Source organism: Urocampus carinirostris, chromosome 3 (assembly GCF_059441175.1).
Source record: "Urocampus carinirostris isolate Australia breed hairy pipefish chromosome 3, RoL_Ucar_1.0, whole genome shotgun sequence".
Classification (NCBI taxonomy): domain Eukaryota; kingdom Metazoa; phylum Chordata; class Actinopteri; order Syngnathiformes; family Syngnathidae; genus Urocampus; species Urocampus carinirostris.
Window position 1 is genome coordinate 5,483,499 of NC_142351.1, and position 18,205 is coordinate 5,501,703.

Here is an 18,205-nt window from a genome sequence, read left to right on the forward strand (position 1 = left end):
GAATGCGAGAGGAAACTGGAGTGCCCGGAGGAAACCCACGCAAGCACGGGGAGAACATGCTAACTCCACACAGGAGGTTCGATCTCATGACCTCAGAACTGTGCCGCGCACGCGCTAACCACTGCGCCCCATGCTCTCATTTAGATGTTTTTGCTGAAGGAAGTCAATTAGCTTTAGTGGGAGATTTTCTCGCAAAATGATCCATGGAATACGTATGACAGTTTTCTTCTTAGCCGATAAAAGTGTTCCATGGCTTTAAGCTGTACGTGGGAAAGTTTTCAGGATTTCCAAAAACATCTGCGGGTCAAAGAGGGAGACAAACATCGTTCTTTCGTGGCCTTGAAATCTGTTCTGTGTCTCGTAAATAATATTGCCTAGACTGCATAGTCCGTCTTAAAAATGGCTTTGAAAGTAAATCTGCAAACAAACCCATTTCATCGCCTACTTCAACCATTGTGGGTTAAAGAAACCACTATCACATTAACACTACAATATAAATGCTTGTGCAGCTCACTACAGATTGTTTGCTAGCTCTGGCTGGTACACTTTATGACTAGCCAATCCTTCTTCTACTTCAACTTAACGGCGGTTTGCACAATCACTTCAGTGCATTGCTGCCCCATAGCCAACATAGCAGAAATGCTGACTGTTCCCTACACCTGCGAGAAGGCCTTGGTGTCACCAACTCGAAATATAAATGGTTAAAGCAACAGTTTCAACTGATTGTGAAAAGCCTCAGGTAGATTTCTGACCCCGGCAACCAATAATGGCTGAAATGTGATGGATTAAGTGTTTGAATATAAAAACACACAGCTGGAAGCAACCCAACCTGGGGGAAAGCAATGAAAAAGTGATGACAGCTTGGAGTTTTTCTAACAAGTACAGTGGTACCCTGTGTTGACTGGTGTGAGACAGGGGTGTGTGATGTCACCATGGCTGTTTAATGTGTACATGGATGGTGTGGTGAGAGAGGTGAATGCAAGAGTATTTGGCAGATATGATGGATAACAGTGGAACGGTGTGGCGGGTAAGTCAGTTTTTGTTTGCAGTTGACGCAGCGCTTGTAGCTAATTCTGAGGAAACATTGAGAAGGTTGGTCATGGAGTTTGGACGAGTGTGTGATAGGCGCAAGTTATGTTTGAATGTTGGGAAGAGTAAGGTGATGAAGTGATCATGTGATGGAGTGGGCATGGCGTGGGTAATAAGGTTGCATGGACAGGTGCTGGAAGAAGTTGAAAGCTGAATGTACTTTGGTTGTGATGTGGCTGCAGTTGGTGGAATGGAGTGTGAGGTATTGCAGTGAAGCAAGGTTTTGGGTGCTCTGGGGACAGTGATGAGCAACAAGAGTGAGTATGGATGTTAAGAGGGGACTGTATGAGAGTGTGATTGTGCTGACTGTGTTGTTTGGTGCAGAGACTTGGAGCCTGAATGCAGATTTGAGAAGGAAATAAAATGTTTTTGAGATAAAGTGTTTGAGGAGTATGTTAGGAGGGACAAGATTGGATTGATTGCGAAACTGAGCAATCGTGTGTATAAGAGAGTACTCGGTTGGTTTGGACACATGGAGAGGAGCGAACTGATGAACTTTCTTATGTTTGTAGGACTCCAACTCCTCCACACCACCAGCGTACTCCTACACCTCCCCGCCGCCATTCTCCCTCTTCCCGCTCCGACTCCTCTCCCCAACAGCATTCGCCCTCTCCTCGCCGCCGCCGCCGCTCATCTTCTCCCACATATCATCGCAGCGCCGTCGTCGCCGCCTCTTCGCCGCCGAGATCCCAACGCTCGCGATCTCCTGCCACTTCTCAAGATGCGTCCTCCCCTCACCGTCGCTCAGACAAAGCCAGCCCTCTGCGCCACTCGAGGGGCCGCGAAAGAAGCCGTGGGGAGAGAGAGAGGACTCCGCCCGTTCTTGAGCGCAGACATGAGCGCAGAGATGGTAGGGATCAAGTCATGTTTATTTGTGACGCCCTTAATCACAAAGAGTCTCAAAGGGCTGCATAGACCACAGATTATTGCGAACCTCAGACTATTATGACACCATCCCCTGATTCAAAACCTACATGAGGGCAAAAAATACACAGATATTGTAACATAAAATACAAGTTATTCCTATGCTATAGAATAGAAGTGTGTTTTAAGCTTAGGTTGCAGATCGAACCTCAGGGGTAATAATAATAATAATAATTTCCTTGTATTGTCATTCTGTGTAACAATGTACACAGAACGAAATGTCGATTGCACCTGACCCGTTGTAGCGAGCCGATGCAGCCGCAGCCAACAGAGGGCGCCGCCGACCACTTTTTAAGTCTCAGGAATGACTCGGCCGGGGCGCGAACCACCGACCTCCCAGCTTAGATTTAAACATTTCCACTGAGGTTACCAACAGAACCTTAAAATCACATCTTAAGCTAACAGGGAGCCAATGCAGGTTCGCGTAGGTGTGAATGAGCAAGCGAATTGTCTGTCTCTGTGTGCCCTGCGACTGGCTGGCACCCAGTTCAGGATGTCCCCTGCCCACTGCCTGAAGATAGCTGGGATGGGCTCCAGAACCTCCGCGGCCCTACTGAGGATAATCAGTGTAGATAATGGATGGATGGATTTCCTGGCTATATAGTTTTCGGGTATCCTTTTTCAGACTGATCGTGATGTTTCTGTACCGAGTACATTTTGAAATGGTCATTATATCTTGAATCCCAAGAGTTGAAGCTTTCCAATGAAATGACACTTTTCAAAGACTGGTGACATCGTACTGACACGTATTTACTTCTCAACGTTAGGGGGTTAATCATTTGGCCAGTATTCATTGTTGTGTTTCTCGTTGCAAAAATGTAAGGCATTCTCCATAATCTGTTTTCATTTCTGTGCCCTTCAAACAGAAAGCCGCAAGAAAGGAGATAAGGACAGTAACCGCGACCACTGGGAATTTGACTCCGAACATGGTTTGTCAAGGGACAGCCGTGATGACAGGGAGAACAGGGATGCACGCGAGCATCGGGATGGACGAGATCGAGGCCGCGAAGTGACCAGGGATTCCCGCGACCGCAGAGAAGTGAGGGAAACCCGAGAGAGCAGGACAGAAACCCGGTCCAGTCGTGAATCGTTGGAACGACGAGACCGTGAGCGGGAAAGGGAGAGAGAGCGGGAGAAAGAGAAAGAAAGGGATAGGATGGATAGCCTTAGGAAGGAGGATATGGCCCAGGAGGACAGAAGTTACGGAAGAGCTCATGGGCGTGAAGACGGACGGACGGAGACTCAAGCAGACCGAAGCAGCCGGGGGAGAGGACGGGATTTTCCTGAAAAAGGCAAGGCATAAAATATATCTGTGTGTATAGCGATTACTTGTACATCGTAAACCAGGAGTAGGAAACCTTTACTCATTTCACTGTGCGACGTATGGTGATTTGATCAAATTTGAGGAATAATAATGCCTGAGCCTGTGTCCTCCATTTTGACCTTCATTTTATAATTGTTTCAAAACAAGGTGCAATCAGTTCTTTTATAAAAACGTCACAAAATACTGCAAACTAAAAGTTCATGGATTTGTTTCCTTTCATCATACTGGGCGCATGCGAGAGAGAGGGGAGCGTGCTGTGTGTGCAGAGATCTGACCACTCCTTCCGCACACCCAAATTGCTCTGGGTGATTGGCTGGCGTTTTTGGATGTTTACAGTTTGTTCTGCGGGGTTTTATCATAAAGTGTCTCAACTGTGAACCTACATTGTGGTATTTCTTAGAGGTGTACAGCAAAAACGGGGTATGTCAATGTAACACCTTGACTGTAAACTTTGGGTGACACCGTGTCCCGTATAAACAGTACCGAACCTGCATCGGTGTTGTATACAGTAAAACTGTAACAAATCAGAATGAAATCGCTCTTGCCACAATTGAAGATGGCCATATCTGGCTCTCGAGTCATGTGTTTTCGACCTCTGGTATCAGCCATCTTCTTTTTTCAGGATCAAACCGAAACTCCAGAGGGTCCCAGCTGGACAGCAGCCATGACAACTGGGAGTCTCGGAGCAGCGGTGCACGTGAACGGAGCACAGAACGCAGTGCCACCGAAAGAAATTCGGACCGAGACAGGAGGGGAGAGCACGTCCGGGACTCTTCTTATGACAGAAGAGGCGGCCACAGTGAAAGAGACCGAAAAGATCATAGAGAGAGAGGTGGGGGGGGGGAAAATACAAGTTTTGTTACTCTATACTCACTGGTGATACCAGTGTCACTTAATGCAGTGTTTTTTTTTTCCATTGAAATTAACGTAGTAAAGATGTACTGGTAATATGTGCTATTTTAAAAATTTATATCAAAGTTGTAGCCCTAGGCGCCCATGAGTAACAAAAAGAAGCTCTCAGTTTAAAAAATGTTGGTAACCCATTCTGTAAAGCATCTGACACATTCTAGGATCAAACCCATCCTAAGAGCACACATTAACAGCAGCTTTGTCAGAAAACGATGTCCAAAAAATGTAATAACTGAAATTTTGTTTTTCCTAGATCAAAGAGGAACTTCCTTAAACAGACATCAAAGAAGGTCAGAGGAGTCCGAGAGGGAAGAACGAAGGGATGAGCGCAGGACAGATCGAGAAGAAAGACGGGACGACCGGACCAGAGATCGGGAACGAGAAAGGGAACGGGAGAAGGACAGGGAGAGGGAAAGGGAGCGGGAGAAGGAGAGAGAAGCTGAAAGGGAGCGCAACAGGGAGCGCGAAAGAGAGAGAGAGCGGGAACGAGAGAGAGAGCGCGAAAGAGAGCGAGAGCGGGAAGAACGGGAAAGAGAGAGGAAGGAGCGGGAACGGGAACGAGAGCAGCGAGAGCGAGAAAGGCAAAGGGAATGGGAGGAGCGAGAACGGGAGCGGGGAAGGGAAGAAAGGCGAGAGAGGAGGGATGATGGCAGAGACGACCGAACCATTCGAGAGACGAGAGACGACCGAAAAACAAGGCATGTAAAGACAAGTTTCTTTCATTTCTGGCCTATAAGACCTTTTTTCCATACGCATTGTATTACCTTACGTGTTAAATAATGATCAGGCCAATTTTTATAGTTTCCAACTTGATGACTTTTTATAAATGTGGTACCTCTTTATACACGCTTAACCCCTTACTGTTCCTGTAAAATTCGCCAAAATCCCAATCCAAGACGTACCCAAAGTTAATTGAAGTATATTCTTGAACCGCTTGGGGAATATGGATGCTTTTAATCTCTTTTGAAAGGTAACACTTACAAGATTTGTCCCAAATTGAAATAATCACTGCAAGTGCCACTAACATCGAGTTATCTGAGTTGGAACACACAGAAATAGAAGGTTTTTATTCTACCCTGAATTTGCTTTGCACTCACTTTCCTGCAAAAGAGTGTAGCATGGGCGTCTTAGCTGGAAAACAGGTGAGACCATAGCTTAAAGTTGTACCTGGTACCTTGTCAAATTTATATTTCCAAAAGTGGCCATTTGGAGACAACCAGTTTTCTAAAACCTCTGCAACCATATATTTTACCTTGGCCGTTTTTTAGAAATTGTGAAAGAGTTGTAAATGTTTGACTACTCTTTCTAGAAGTCAATCACTGATAGTGAACACTTGCGTATGATATTTGCGGGTAAAAACAGATCCTGGGTTGCATCAGGCATGTTTAATTTTGCCTCTGATTTAAAAAAACAACGTAAATATGCATTAATTTATATTGGGGATTTCATTGACTGACAAATGAGTCAATCATCATTTAAATTGGTCACTACTGGCTAAAGATTTTTGAAGCCAAAATATGTTATGTTGGTTTTCATATATGGTATTGCAGACTAAGGACTGTGAGAAAAGCTTGCAATTGATCAAGAGTGGTGTCAACCAAAAGGTTCTGGAAATCATCTCACAGGTTTGCTTAAAATAATTACGGGGCTAAACAAACAGATCACAACAAGGATCGTCAAACGATGCACACATGCTTTTAGGCAGATTTTTTTTGTTCCATGATCATCGTTTCTCCGGCGCCGTCACGAATGGCAGCCACTCCAGCAGCTCCCGTGTTATTTTCGATTGTTCTCAGCTCAGGGATGCTGCTGGAAAAGTGAATTTCCCTTCGGGGATGAATAAAGTATCTATCTATCTATCTATCTATCTATCTATGTTCGTAACTGGAATGGCTCGTGTAAAGAGCAATTTGCCCGTTTTTGGCCTCCCAAAAGCATCCACATTAACCCGAAATAGCTTTATAGCTATAAAACATATCTTCCTAATCACTAAAACACATTTGAATAGTCGTTAAACCTAAAAAACACTAATAAGATAAATATGACGATATAGATTAAATAAAATGCGGGTTTGTTATGAGGGAGTCTCTGCAATGAAAGTGTGTGCATAGTGTGGGAGTGCATGGGTATTGGAGGGCTATAGGAGTGACGGCACATGACTTGATGAAACATATGCGCTTACTGTACACTTAAAATATTTACTGTTACTGTAACTTTGAATAAATGAACACGCAAACATTTTGACAGTATACTTTTTCATTCTTTTAATGTGGCAAAGTGCTGCGGATTAGTAGCCTGCACTCGCTGCTCCCTCACGCCAAAGCACAGTAACAGAGCTAGTCGTCTTCCTAAATTTCTCCAACTAGCCCTCAAATCTATTCCAGTTGTACCCGACGCTGCCTTAAGTTAAAGGCCTTTGTTAATGAACAGCCGATCCACAATAACAAGTATCTCCATCTCATTATGAATCGTGGCTCACAATTTTTAAAACAGCCATTCTCCTGGTCAGTTTTTTAGCTTTGATGACATATATCTGTTTCAATAGCGTAAAATGATATGTTAACTGATCGTACTGTTTCGCTAGGTACCTCGCACAATAACCATGATGGTCTAATATTTCCTGCTTTGTTTCAATCGACATCATTCTCCTTACCATTTCCCCATTCCAGGACTCATGGCTAGGGTCACAAAAAGGAGATGCAATACGATAAAAACGTACTCGCTGCGTAGTATAAACAAGTGGGCGAGATTAGGCGTGTGATGGCGAGAAGTGCACATGCCACTTTGGACAAGCTGATGTTGACAGTGAGCGGGCTCTAGTGGTAGCGTACGGGACTGCTTGTAGCTTGGATTTTCCTTCTGTACGTAGGGCAAGATTTCTGATTTAAAAAACAGTCATATATCAAAATACTCATGTTTTTAGGTGCTTGAATAGGGAGGTACCACTGTATAAGTGTGCACTATTGGTTTTTCTTTTTTGTTTAGCTGATTTTCGTTTAGGTGTGTTCAATAGTCCAGAAATCTGAGTTGTTGTTGTTGTTTTTTTTTTTTGTTTTTTTTTTTTTTTGTTTTTTTTTTTGGGTCAAATTTATTTTTCCCTAATTATGTTCCTCTTTGCGTCCTCTAGCCGCAAGCGACCCAGATCGGAGACCAGCCCGAGTCCACGACCTTCACCCAAGCGAGGGACGCGTGACCACAGCCCCGCAGACAGCGACGGCTACAACAGCACAGATGAGAAAAGTGAGCGTCCGATTGGCCGAGGGCTGGCCAAGCTCCACCCACAGCCCCTTCTCCCCAGCCCTGTGTGTCCACCTCCAAGTGACAGTAGGAAAACCTTTTAGAGAGGATGAGTCCTTTTCGAGAATGAAAATTGAATGTCTGGCGATGATGTTGGTTTTTAATAAGTCAAAATGATTGTGACATCTTGATGCGCAGGTTCGGATAAGCATCGTGTGCACAGCCAGGTGGTCCGCCCCTTGGAGCCCTTGTTGCCATCAAGGGCTGCAATCGCTGATGACAAACCCAGCCACTGGAAGGACGAAGAACGCAGAGGCACTGGAGAAAAGAAGGAACCACGCAGCCGCCATGACGACCAGGATCCCCGAAGTGACCGGCGAACTGATCAGCTTTCAGATACTCACTCTGACTCTCGTAGTCGGGGCAGAGAGCTTCGAGAACCCGCGCCTCTTTCTGTTCCTGTTGCTTCTGGAGCTGACAAAGAAGGCAGAGATGTTTCCGTCTTGCAGCCCCCAGAGGAAGGTAAGAAGAAAACCAAAGCGGTGAAGAAGGGCATGAAAAAAGGACGCAAAGATGAAGACCCAAGTGCCGGCAAAGTGATGAGCGGAGACCGTCTTTTACCGGATCTCCCGGCTGCTGTTGCAACAAACGTTCCTCCGCCGCTGCTTTCCCCGAGGAAAGGAATCAAGAAGAAAGTGCCCGAGCGAAAGAGGAAACGCGGACAAGATTCTGAAGCATCAGAGGAGGATTCCTCTGTAAATAAAAGAAAGAGAGGGCCTCGCACGCCACCTCCTTCACTGAGGCCAGGTAACCGTGCCACCGGAGCCAATGCGGAGCCGGTTCAACTACCTAAGATGGACAACTTCAGCGACTGGTCCGATGAAGACGTCTCAGATCGAGGTGGACTCGATGGCGCTTCTGCTGAGCGTCCTCCGCAAGAGCCTCCCCGAAGAGGAGGCGGCCCCCGGTTGGGTCGGGACAAAAACCGGTGCAACCCCCCTCCTTTACTCCTCCAGGATCCTCCGATGCTGCTGCAGACGTTAGCACCACAGCCCCTGATGTCGCAGCCGCTTCTCCGCAAGCCTCCCCCAGAACAGACGCGCAGCAGCAGCATGGGAAGCAACCAAAGCCGCACGTCATCGAGACGCCCGCGCTCACCTTCCAACGAGTCGGCTCACCGGGATGATCTTCCAGGGGCACGAAGCCGCAGAGGCCGCATGCAGGGCGCCGGCAAACATGACCTGGAAAGAGAGAGAGGAAGAGACAGGCTAGGTGTGAATGACCTGCCAGGAACAGAAAGGAAATCACGAATTGATCAGTTGAGAAGAGGCGAGCCTAGCCGGAGTACTTCTTCAGGTGGGCAATAAGGTGCAATGGTACCTCTTTATATGAGCACCTCTAAACGCGAGAATTTTGGTGTTTGACTTGTACGTTTTTCTTAAAACAAAAATCGACCTCGCTATATGAAGGAAAATTGGGTTCACAAGCAGTCCCAGAGGCTGAAAATATGTAAAAAAAAATCGCGCGTACCTTCATTTAAAGTTACAGTTAGCAATTATAAGGGTACAGTAAGTGCTTATGTATTATCAACAATCTCAATCTTATAACTGTCAATCTCTGCGCATGCAAACTATCCATCCATCCATCCATTATCTGCACCGCTTATCCACACTAGGGTCGTGGGGGTGCTGGAGCCCATCCCTGCTATTTTCAGGCAGTGGACAGGGGACACCCTGAACTGGTTGCCAGCCAGTAGCAGGGCACACAGGGACAGACAATTCGCTCGCTCAGTCACACCTAAGGACAATTTCGACCGGCCAATTAACCTGACATGTTTTTGGAATGTGGGAGAAAACCGGACGCCCGGAGGAAACCCACGCAAGCACAGGGAGAACATAAAAACTCCACACAGGAGGTTTGATCTCATGACCTCAGAACTGTGCCGCACACGCGCTAATCACTGCACCGCCGTGCTGCGCATGGAAATTATTACGGTCAAAAAAATGTTGCTGTAAAACCTTTTGAAGGGTACGTTCATTTAAAGTTACAGAAACTTCATTTTGAGTGTCAACAGTCCCTCGATCTCATACCTGTCAACATCCGCAATTTATTAACGATTCCAAACTCTCCTTATTAAGCGATAATGTACTTTACATTCAAAATGTGGGATCTATTTACTCACAGCAAGACAGATCGGAGCTGAAAATGACCATGACGAGATTAGTCTAACAAAAATCATTCTATACGGCGTGCACAATGTGAAGTGATCAAAAAAACGTATAAAATACGAGGAAAACATAAGTTGATAGTGATGCGATTACTGTGACTCCTTCCTGCAATCGCCTACCCCCTTCCTCTGCAGCACGTGCACACATTCCTTTTGGCACTCATAATACTCTCGCATTTTATTTCATTAATAATTTATTTATTTTATTACTGTATTTTTATGCTACTATTTGAATGTGTTTATAGAAAGATGTGTTTTATTGTTATTTAATAATCACTTGTACGCCTTGGGAACGACTGGAGAGGACAAATTAGTTCTTTTAGATCGGGAATATTCGCTTGTTACGCGAGCAGTTTGAGCTAGAAGCACAATCCTGGAATGAATTAAGCCTGTAAAAAGAGGTACCAGTGTAAGAGCATTTAATAGTTACATGTAGCAGTGTAACACTGAATGTTCTTCTCTCGTAGACCGCCAGGATTCCCGCAGCCACAGTTCCAGACGTAGCTCCCCGGATTCAGAGAGGCCGGCCAGGTCCCGATCCCGTGCCGGTTCCTTCGACAGTCGAGAACGGGAGCGCGACAGAGAGCCGTTTGATCGGGAGCGAGACCGAAAGGACCGGCAACAGCAGCCGAGCCTTCTTGTTCAACAGTCACTTCAACAACAGAGGGACTGGGATCCAGAATCGAGGGATTGGTCCGGCAGGGGACGAGAGCCTCCGACCATGCGCCCTGGCCGTGATTCTCTCCTGAGGGAGAGGGACATCCGGGACAGAGAACGCTTACTGCCCGAGGGACTTATGCAGCAGCACGAGCGGGAAAGAGAACGGGACAGAGAACGGGACAGAGATGGCAGGGATAGAGAGAGGGACAAGGCAGGGATGCTGGACTTGCCCCCCCTCTCTGACTCGAGAGCTGCAGGGCGAGGTGACCTCATGCGGCAAGAAAGAGATGACTATGAGCCTCTCCTGCCAAGAGAAGCTTTCAGTCTACCAGAAGCTGAAAAACTGAGCAACAGTCACCATGTTGTGGGTGAGCAGTCAGAGATTGAGAGGATGGACAGCATTGACGGTAGGACCTGCTAACATCTCACTCTTTTATATCGGTAGACTTGATACTAGGGTGTGAGTGATTACTTCAAACTGTTGAATAACTTTGATTTGCTTTGTTTAAACTTTAAGTTTTTTCACACAACTTGCATGCTTTTTATGTCCCCTGAAGTACCTTAAATTATGACGACCATTTCACATTATACTCATCAGAAAAACATCAAGATCAGTCTGAAACAAGATACCCGAAAACTATAAAGCCGGCGTAACTCACTCTAAAATGTCCACAAAAATGGCTTCGTTACATCAATGACAATCCATAGAATTCAACCGTGTAAAATATTTACAAACGATAATGCCAACAAATTTAAAAAATCCCCCTAAAAGTATATCTGCCTTGTTTGACCTTGCTTTTTGTTACCTGACTTGTAAAATATGGTTGTTAACCCTCCCCTTTCGATTGTTGCCTTTCCATGATGAGTTGCATTAAACTTGCGTCTTCCTCGACACGCATATTCCACGCTTGGGGGAAAAAGTCGCGGCTTATAGTCCGGAATTTACAGTACATGTACGTAAACCAGCTTGCTAAATTTCCATTACCTATGTGCAAATTCTCTTGCAATTTTATGTTTTGGGAGCTTCATGGAGTAGCTCAAGAATGGGACCTTTTGATGAGCCGTTTATTACAGTTCTCAAGTCATGTTTTTTTGTATAGCTCTTAATCACAAGGAGTCTCAAAGGACTTCACAGACCACAGATTATTGAAAACCACAGACTATTATGACACATCCCATGATCTAGAACCTACACGAGGGCAAGGAAAAACTCAAAAACCTCAAGTCAAGTCCTGTTTATTTGTGACGCCCTTAATCACAAGAGGTCTCAAAAGGCTACACAGACCACAGATAATTGCAAACCACCGACTGTTATTACACCATCCCCTCATCTAAAACGTACATGAGGGCAAACAATTCTCCAACGTTATTGAATGTTAGTCAGCAAAAGAATAGGTTTGGACAGAGGTGGTGTGTTCCCACAATTATAAAGCAACCATTTAGGCATTAAAATCCCTCAAATTTTAGCTGCAGAAGTCTCTCTCAAATGGGAAGCCTTTTTTGTCATTTTGACTCATTTTTGAAACCCTACAGAAAATGTAGATCTGTAGCTATATGAGCAGAGGACACGTCTATAGAAAGCTTGAACCGTCATCTTCCATTAGAACAAAGTATGCTTCTAGCTTTCACCATTTTGTAGTAAACAACCATTGAACAATGCTAGGTTTCCTGAAAATACTTGTTTCCCAAAAAACTGCTCTTTGTGAAAGCAAGCATTTCATGGAGAACTTTTTTTTGCATTTGCGGTACTTCCAATATTTGCCTTTGTGTCACTGAATGCATCGGGTTAATTTTGGTTTTCAGGTGAGGACGAGGGCAAAGAAGATGACAACCAGTCAATGGCATCCGTAGGAGAAGACTACGAGCCAATCAGTGATGATGAACTTGATGAAATTCTGGCTGACAGTCAGAAAAAGGAGGACCAGCAGGATGAGGAGAAAATCAAAGGTACCAGTTCTTACCCCTACTTTATGAATTCATTATTATATTATTTTTTGTTTGGTTTGTGGTGTTTTGTTTGATCTTATTTCATTTCTTGTGCAGCACCTTGTCTATAACATTCACCTTTTAAAGGAGTTTTAAAGTAATCGCTTGCTATTCGCAGGAGTTCAGTGTTTGAAATAACGTCTGCCCAGACGCCCGGGGCCTGCATCTTTTACGTAGGGCGTACAACTTACAAAACTGCCCGGGTGGCCGACAACTTTTTCAAGAAAGAAAATATAATCTTTCGTTTTTATTTTTTAGTTTATTATTATTTTTCAATTCAAACGTTTGCTTTATTCCGATTTCGAAATCTTCGTTCGGTTTGGAAATTTCGGTTTGTTTGGCAATTCGCATACTCTGCAGCCAATCAGAAGCCTGCATTGAATAACTTCGTGCTTCCGGACTTTCCTGAGCGTTATAAGGTCGTGCATTAGCATAGCATTTTCCAAAGTAGACGCACAGAGAACACAAGAAAAATGGAGAAGTGGTTAGGAATCAAGCCAAAACCTCAGCCCGAGAAGAAAGATTCAAAAGAAGCTAACAAAATTGATGACGCTACAAAACGTAAACGTACATTAAAAGCATCATGGAAAGAGGAGTTCACGTGGCTTGTAGCGGACGACGCAACGCAAACATTGCCCGAATAAAGATGAGTTAATACAGGTACATACTGGTGGCAGATGGAAAACAGCCATGTCATATACATGCAATGAACGTTATAAGCAGATTTATAATAAACTTCATTTTAAAGTGTTGTTCTGTTGTATATTCTGATGATCAACCCTTAATACTTTGCAACAAATTTTTTTTGCAATGAGTCGTTTTATTTGGTTTCAAGTTGTGAAAAATGGGGCAGGCAACTTTATGGCTGGGCAGGCAACTTTTCAGAGTTGTCTGTCCTGCTGTCCGCTAACGTTTTGGCATGAGTTTTCAGACACTGGTGTGTTTCAAAAAAGTCCTGCAATAGTCAAAACTGGCGAAGTAGAAACATTTATTAATTTTTTCCATATCAGTTAACATTATATATACAACTGTAAGAGAATAACCACTATCAGTGTTTCCCATAGAATTTCCTGAGACCCAGGTAGGTGGACTGTCTAGCGGGGTCTAGGGGCCAACATCCAACACAAACATTCAGCTCTCTGCCCCCGCGATAGCATTTGCTGTGTTTTGTCTGCTGCAGAACACAATGCACAATGAAAATCTGCAAAGTTTTGAAACCGCGTTACAGCGAGGGATTACTTTTTAAACACTTGAGAGTATTCATGGTCACAAACGCATTACATTTAGGACAATTTATCTTGTGTTTCCAGGCCCCCTGGATGTCATTGATGTGGACTGGTCGAGTCTTATGCCCAAGCAGAAACCGGAGCCCCGAGCGGCTGGGGCGGCTCTCCTGCGCTTCACGCCAGGGGCCGTTCTCCTTAGGGCGGGCGTTTCCAAGCGACTCGCTGGGCCCGCTCTCCTGGAGAAGGTCCGAGAAGTTTGCAAAGCAGAGCTCGACGACCCCAAAGGTGAGAGTTTGCATTTAACTTTTTCTGGTAGACGGTGAGGCACTGTGGTCCAAGGTTTTGTGTGTTGTTTCCCAGTTGCAAAAGAGTATTTTTGGTACCCAAACATTGAAGAGTCATGACTCCTAAATAAGGGGTTCCAAACTCATTTTTCTCTGGGGCCACCAGAGCTAGGGTCTGTCTGTTGGGCCAAATCAGGTTTTCCTCAAGAACAGCGTTCCCCCAAGATCTTAAAAAGTCTAAAATTTGACAAACGCACATTATAGCTTGGAAAAGGTCTCGAATTTTGTTTGCTAGTCTTAAATTTAACTTCTAAATGTCTTATTTTTCCCTGCATGATAGAGATAATAATTGTATAATAGAATAGAATCCCTTTATTTTCATCACACAGTGTCATGAGATTCAAAGCTATCCCATATATGGCCCATATGATGTTTTGTTCAGTATTAGTCACCCTCTGCTGCCTCTTCCTGTCTGCTACTGTGCCGCTTGAGTGACTTTATTAGTAAACCAACAAAAGTATAAAACATTGTGTCGTCAGATAATTTTTCAGTTTCTCCGACTATATCGCTCTTTGACCGATAAATGCAATGTGTTGTTTGGAAAATTCAGATTGCTGTTTTAAAGCGTTATGCTGGAGCTCTGTTCAGTTGGTCCCTAACCTGCTGTTGTCGCGGAGTCAAGTCATTTTTATTTAGCTGCTTACCAGATTTTGCCTATTATTAAAATGCTAACACAGTCAACAGACTGCTGTCACTGTCTTGTACTACGGACAGACTGAAGAGATCTTTTCTTCCTCATGCCATGAGGCTCTTTAACTCTACCCGGCAGAGTAAAAGCCCACATTAAACCACACCACCTACATTGCATATTACCGAATTTTATTGCAATATGTATTCTGTGTAGCACTATTTAGATATTCTATATAACACGCTACAGTGGGCATTTGCACGTCACATTGGGTATTTGTATATTGTATTCTTTTTGCTTTATTATTGTATTGTTCTCAGCTCAGGGATGCTGCTGGAAATGTGAATTTCCCTTCGGGGATGAATAAAGTATCTATCTATCTATCTATCTATCAACAGTTCAGTAGTTTTAACTCATAAATATGTAGTGTCTGTGAAACATTGAATCTATTCTTCCCAAAGTCAATTGACTGAAAAAAAAACTATGCATGTCGAGAGTTTAATTCAATTGTATTTTTATTTTAGTTGGTTGACTATGACATTGTGTCTTGACTGTTATATCATCAGCTTCTTCTATTTCCTTGTTCTTATATTTTATTGTCACCATTCACTTTCAAGTCTATTAAAAGCTATTTTGTACAATAAAGGGAGCAATTGTCCAATGGAGCAGCTACAAGGCATTTATTTAATCATAACCAGAAACTTAAAAGGAACAGTGCATAAACATTTTTTACCACTAGATGTTGCAAAAAAAAGGACCGAAAACCAGGGCTACAAAGCATACAGTTGGTTGGTTGGATCCCTTAACGACTGGGGTGGTAGAGGCACCATTTCCTGTGGTGTGCCGTGGGCAAGTACAGTCTGGTGTCATCCATACCTCTCTAGGCCAACAACACGTCGAAGTCACCAAAACCCGTTATTTTCCTTTTCGTTTTTGCCCATCCTTTTTGTGTTTTTCAAGTCAAGTCATGTTTATCTGTTAATCACAAGGAGTCTCAAAGGGCTGCACAGACTACAGACTATTATGACAGCATCCCCTGATCTAAAACCTACATGAGGGCAAGGAAAAACTCAAAAACCTCAACATGAGGAAAATGAAGAAACCTTGAGAAGGGACCGGACCGCACATGAGGTCATCCCTCTTTCAGAATGAGCAGGCTGCAATGGATGTTTCAATAACAAATACTACACAGATATTATCAATGTGAAATCTAAGTCATTCGTAAACTATGGAATAGAAGTGTGTTTTAAGCCTAGATTTAAACAGTTCCACTGAGGTTGCAGATCAAATCTCAGGGGGCAGAGCACATGCAGATTTCTTCTTGGCTCTTGGGATCACTAGTAGACCAGCATTTTCAGAGCGAAGGCTCCGGACCGGAACATAGGGCAAAATTGAATCTGAAATATATGAGGGAGCAAGTCCATGCATGATTTGGTATACTACCAACAGAACTTTAAACATCAGGGTGGCGTCAGGCGCTGGCGTGAAGGTTTCTGGTCCCCATTTACCGCAAAAACAATTGTTTTCACATGTGATGTTTGCAAAACTTGGCAATTCCAAAGAAACAAGTCCAATTCAATACATCCTTTCCAGATGCCGACAAACTGTTTGAACACGACCTCGGGGCCTTGAACATGGCAGCCCTGAATAGACGAGTGGAGAGAGCCGGTTTACTCCGCAACCTGGGGCCCTGCTGCAAGGCTCTATGTGCTCGCAGGGACTTCAGCATCCGCAGGCAGCTTTTGAAAAATGACAAGGTAAATCTACTGCTGTCTTTTAAAGTATTCCCAAAATCTTTAAACATGCAAAATGTGAGGAAATGGTAAGTGTTTTTTAAACAAAATCTATATACAGTATACTATACAGTACCTCTACTCACGAATTTAATCCGTTCTGTGAGTAGTTTTGAAGTCATGTTTTTGGGCAGTCTGACTCTAATAAATGAAAACAAGTCTTAAAAAATGGTGTGAAAATGACTGTGACACTTCTGCTCTGATGGCTTGTCATTATGGCATTGTCATGTGAAGCGTCACCGCCCTCTACTGGTTGCACCCAAAAAGACAGCTCTGTTTAGACACCAGCTATTTGGCGTGGCCCCCAAACGGCTCCCCAGATTTTTTTGTTTTAAAATATATATTATCAATAATGATAAAACATTGCTTACCAAATTTCTTAATTTCATACAGTGACTTGCGAAACTATTTGTCCCCCTTGAACTTTGTGACCTTTTGCCACATTTCAGACATCAAGATATAAAACTATTTTTTTGTGAAGCATCAACAATAAGTGGGATACAATCATAAAGTGGAACACACTTGATTGGATATTTTAAACTTTTTCGACAAATAAAAAACGAAAAAGTGGGTGTGTAAAATGATTCAGCCCCACGGAGTTAATACTCTGTAGCGCCACCTTTTGCTGCGATTACAGCTGCAAGTCGCTCAGGGTTTGTCTCTATCAGTTTTGCACATGGAGAAACGGATATTTTTGCTCATTTCTCCTTGCAAAACAGCTGGAGCTCAGTGAGGTTGGATGGAAAGTGTTTGTGAACAGCAGTTTTCAGTTCTTTCCATAGATTCTCAATTGGATTGAGGTCTGGACTTTGACTTGTTCATCCTAACACCTTGATATGTTTTTGGTGAACCATTCCATTGTAGCTTTTGCTTTATGTTTTGGATCATTGTCTTGTTGAAAGACGAATCTCCGTCCCAGTCTCAGGTCTTTTGCGGACTCCATCAACTTTAACCATTATCCCTGTCCCTGCTGAAGAAAAGCATGATGCTGCCACCACCATGTTTGACAGTAGGGATAGTGTGTTGAAGTTGACGAGCTGTGCTGCTTTTAATCCAAACATAACGTTTCGCATTGCTGCCAAAAAGTTTGATTTTGGTCTCATCTGACCAGAGCACCTTCTCCACAACAGTATCTCGGACCTGCCCTGTGTGTTCCTCATTCTTCGTAAGGCTCTCTGCGCTTTAAACAGACCTCTGAGACTATCACAGTGCAGGTGGATTTATACAAAGACTTGATTACACACAGGTGGATTCCATTTATCATCGTTAGTCATTTAGATCAACATTCCAATATCCTCACTGAACTTCTGGACGGAGTCTAAAGGGGCTGAATAATTTTGCACACTTACTTTTTCGTTTTTTATTTGTTAAAAAAGTTTCACATATCCAATAAAGTGTGTTCCAATTCATGATTGTGTCCCACTTATTGTTGATGCTTCACAAGAAAGGAGTTTTATATCTTGATGTTTGAAGTCTGAAATGTGGCAAAAGGTCACAAAGTTCAGGGGGGGCAAATATTTTCGCAAGCCACTGTATCTTTTGCAGTGGATCCCTGAAAAAAAAAATGTAAATTAAAATATTCACAGATCTACCCAAAAAAATTGTAAAATACAAAACAATTTTAGCATTTTACCCACTGAACAAATTTAAAGTCAAACAACAACAGATAATCCCTGAAAATGCAAAACAATAAAATATAAATAAACAATATGATCTCATTAGTGTTACAATTTATAAAATGCAATATCTTTTTTCTTTCTTTCTCTATTCTTTTTATTCTTTAAAATCTATTATTTTATCATTATTGAGTGTTCGCGTTTCAAATGATTCCTTGTATATATCATGTTTATGGTTTATA

The 18,205-nt window shown here is 43.4% G+C and overlaps 1 protein-coding gene across 3 annotated transcripts in view; it reads left to right on the plus strand.

Moving 5' to 3' along the window:
• Positions 1 to 18,205, plus strand: part of zc3h13 (zinc finger CCCH-type containing 13) — a 34,031-nt gene that overhangs the window by 14,193 nt on the left and 1,633 nt on the right. For 2 of the 3 annotated variants that reach the window (XM_088330462.1, XM_088330463.1), the window contains exons 10-19: positions 1,602 to 1,939; positions 2,880 to 3,305; positions 3,960 to 4,169; positions 4,500 to 4,944; positions 7,374 to 7,570; positions 7,682 to 8,839; positions 10,178 to 10,777; positions 12,174 to 12,317; positions 13,667 to 13,867; positions 16,148 to 16,311. In XM_088330462.1, the coding sequence (XP_088186588.1) occupies positions 1,602 to 1,939; positions 2,880 to 3,305; positions 3,960 to 4,169; positions 4,500 to 4,944; positions 7,374 to 7,570; positions 7,682 to 8,839; positions 10,178 to 10,777; positions 12,174 to 12,317; positions 13,667 to 13,867; positions 16,148 to 16,311 (3,883 nt within the window). The remainder of the gene's footprint in view (positions 1 to 1,601; positions 1,940 to 2,879; positions 3,306 to 3,959; positions 4,170 to 4,499; positions 4,945 to 7,373; positions 7,571 to 7,681; positions 8,840 to 10,177; positions 10,778 to 12,173; positions 12,318 to 13,666; positions 13,868 to 16,147; positions 16,312 to 18,205) is intronic. The other variant, XM_088330464.1, reaches the window with a different exon arrangement.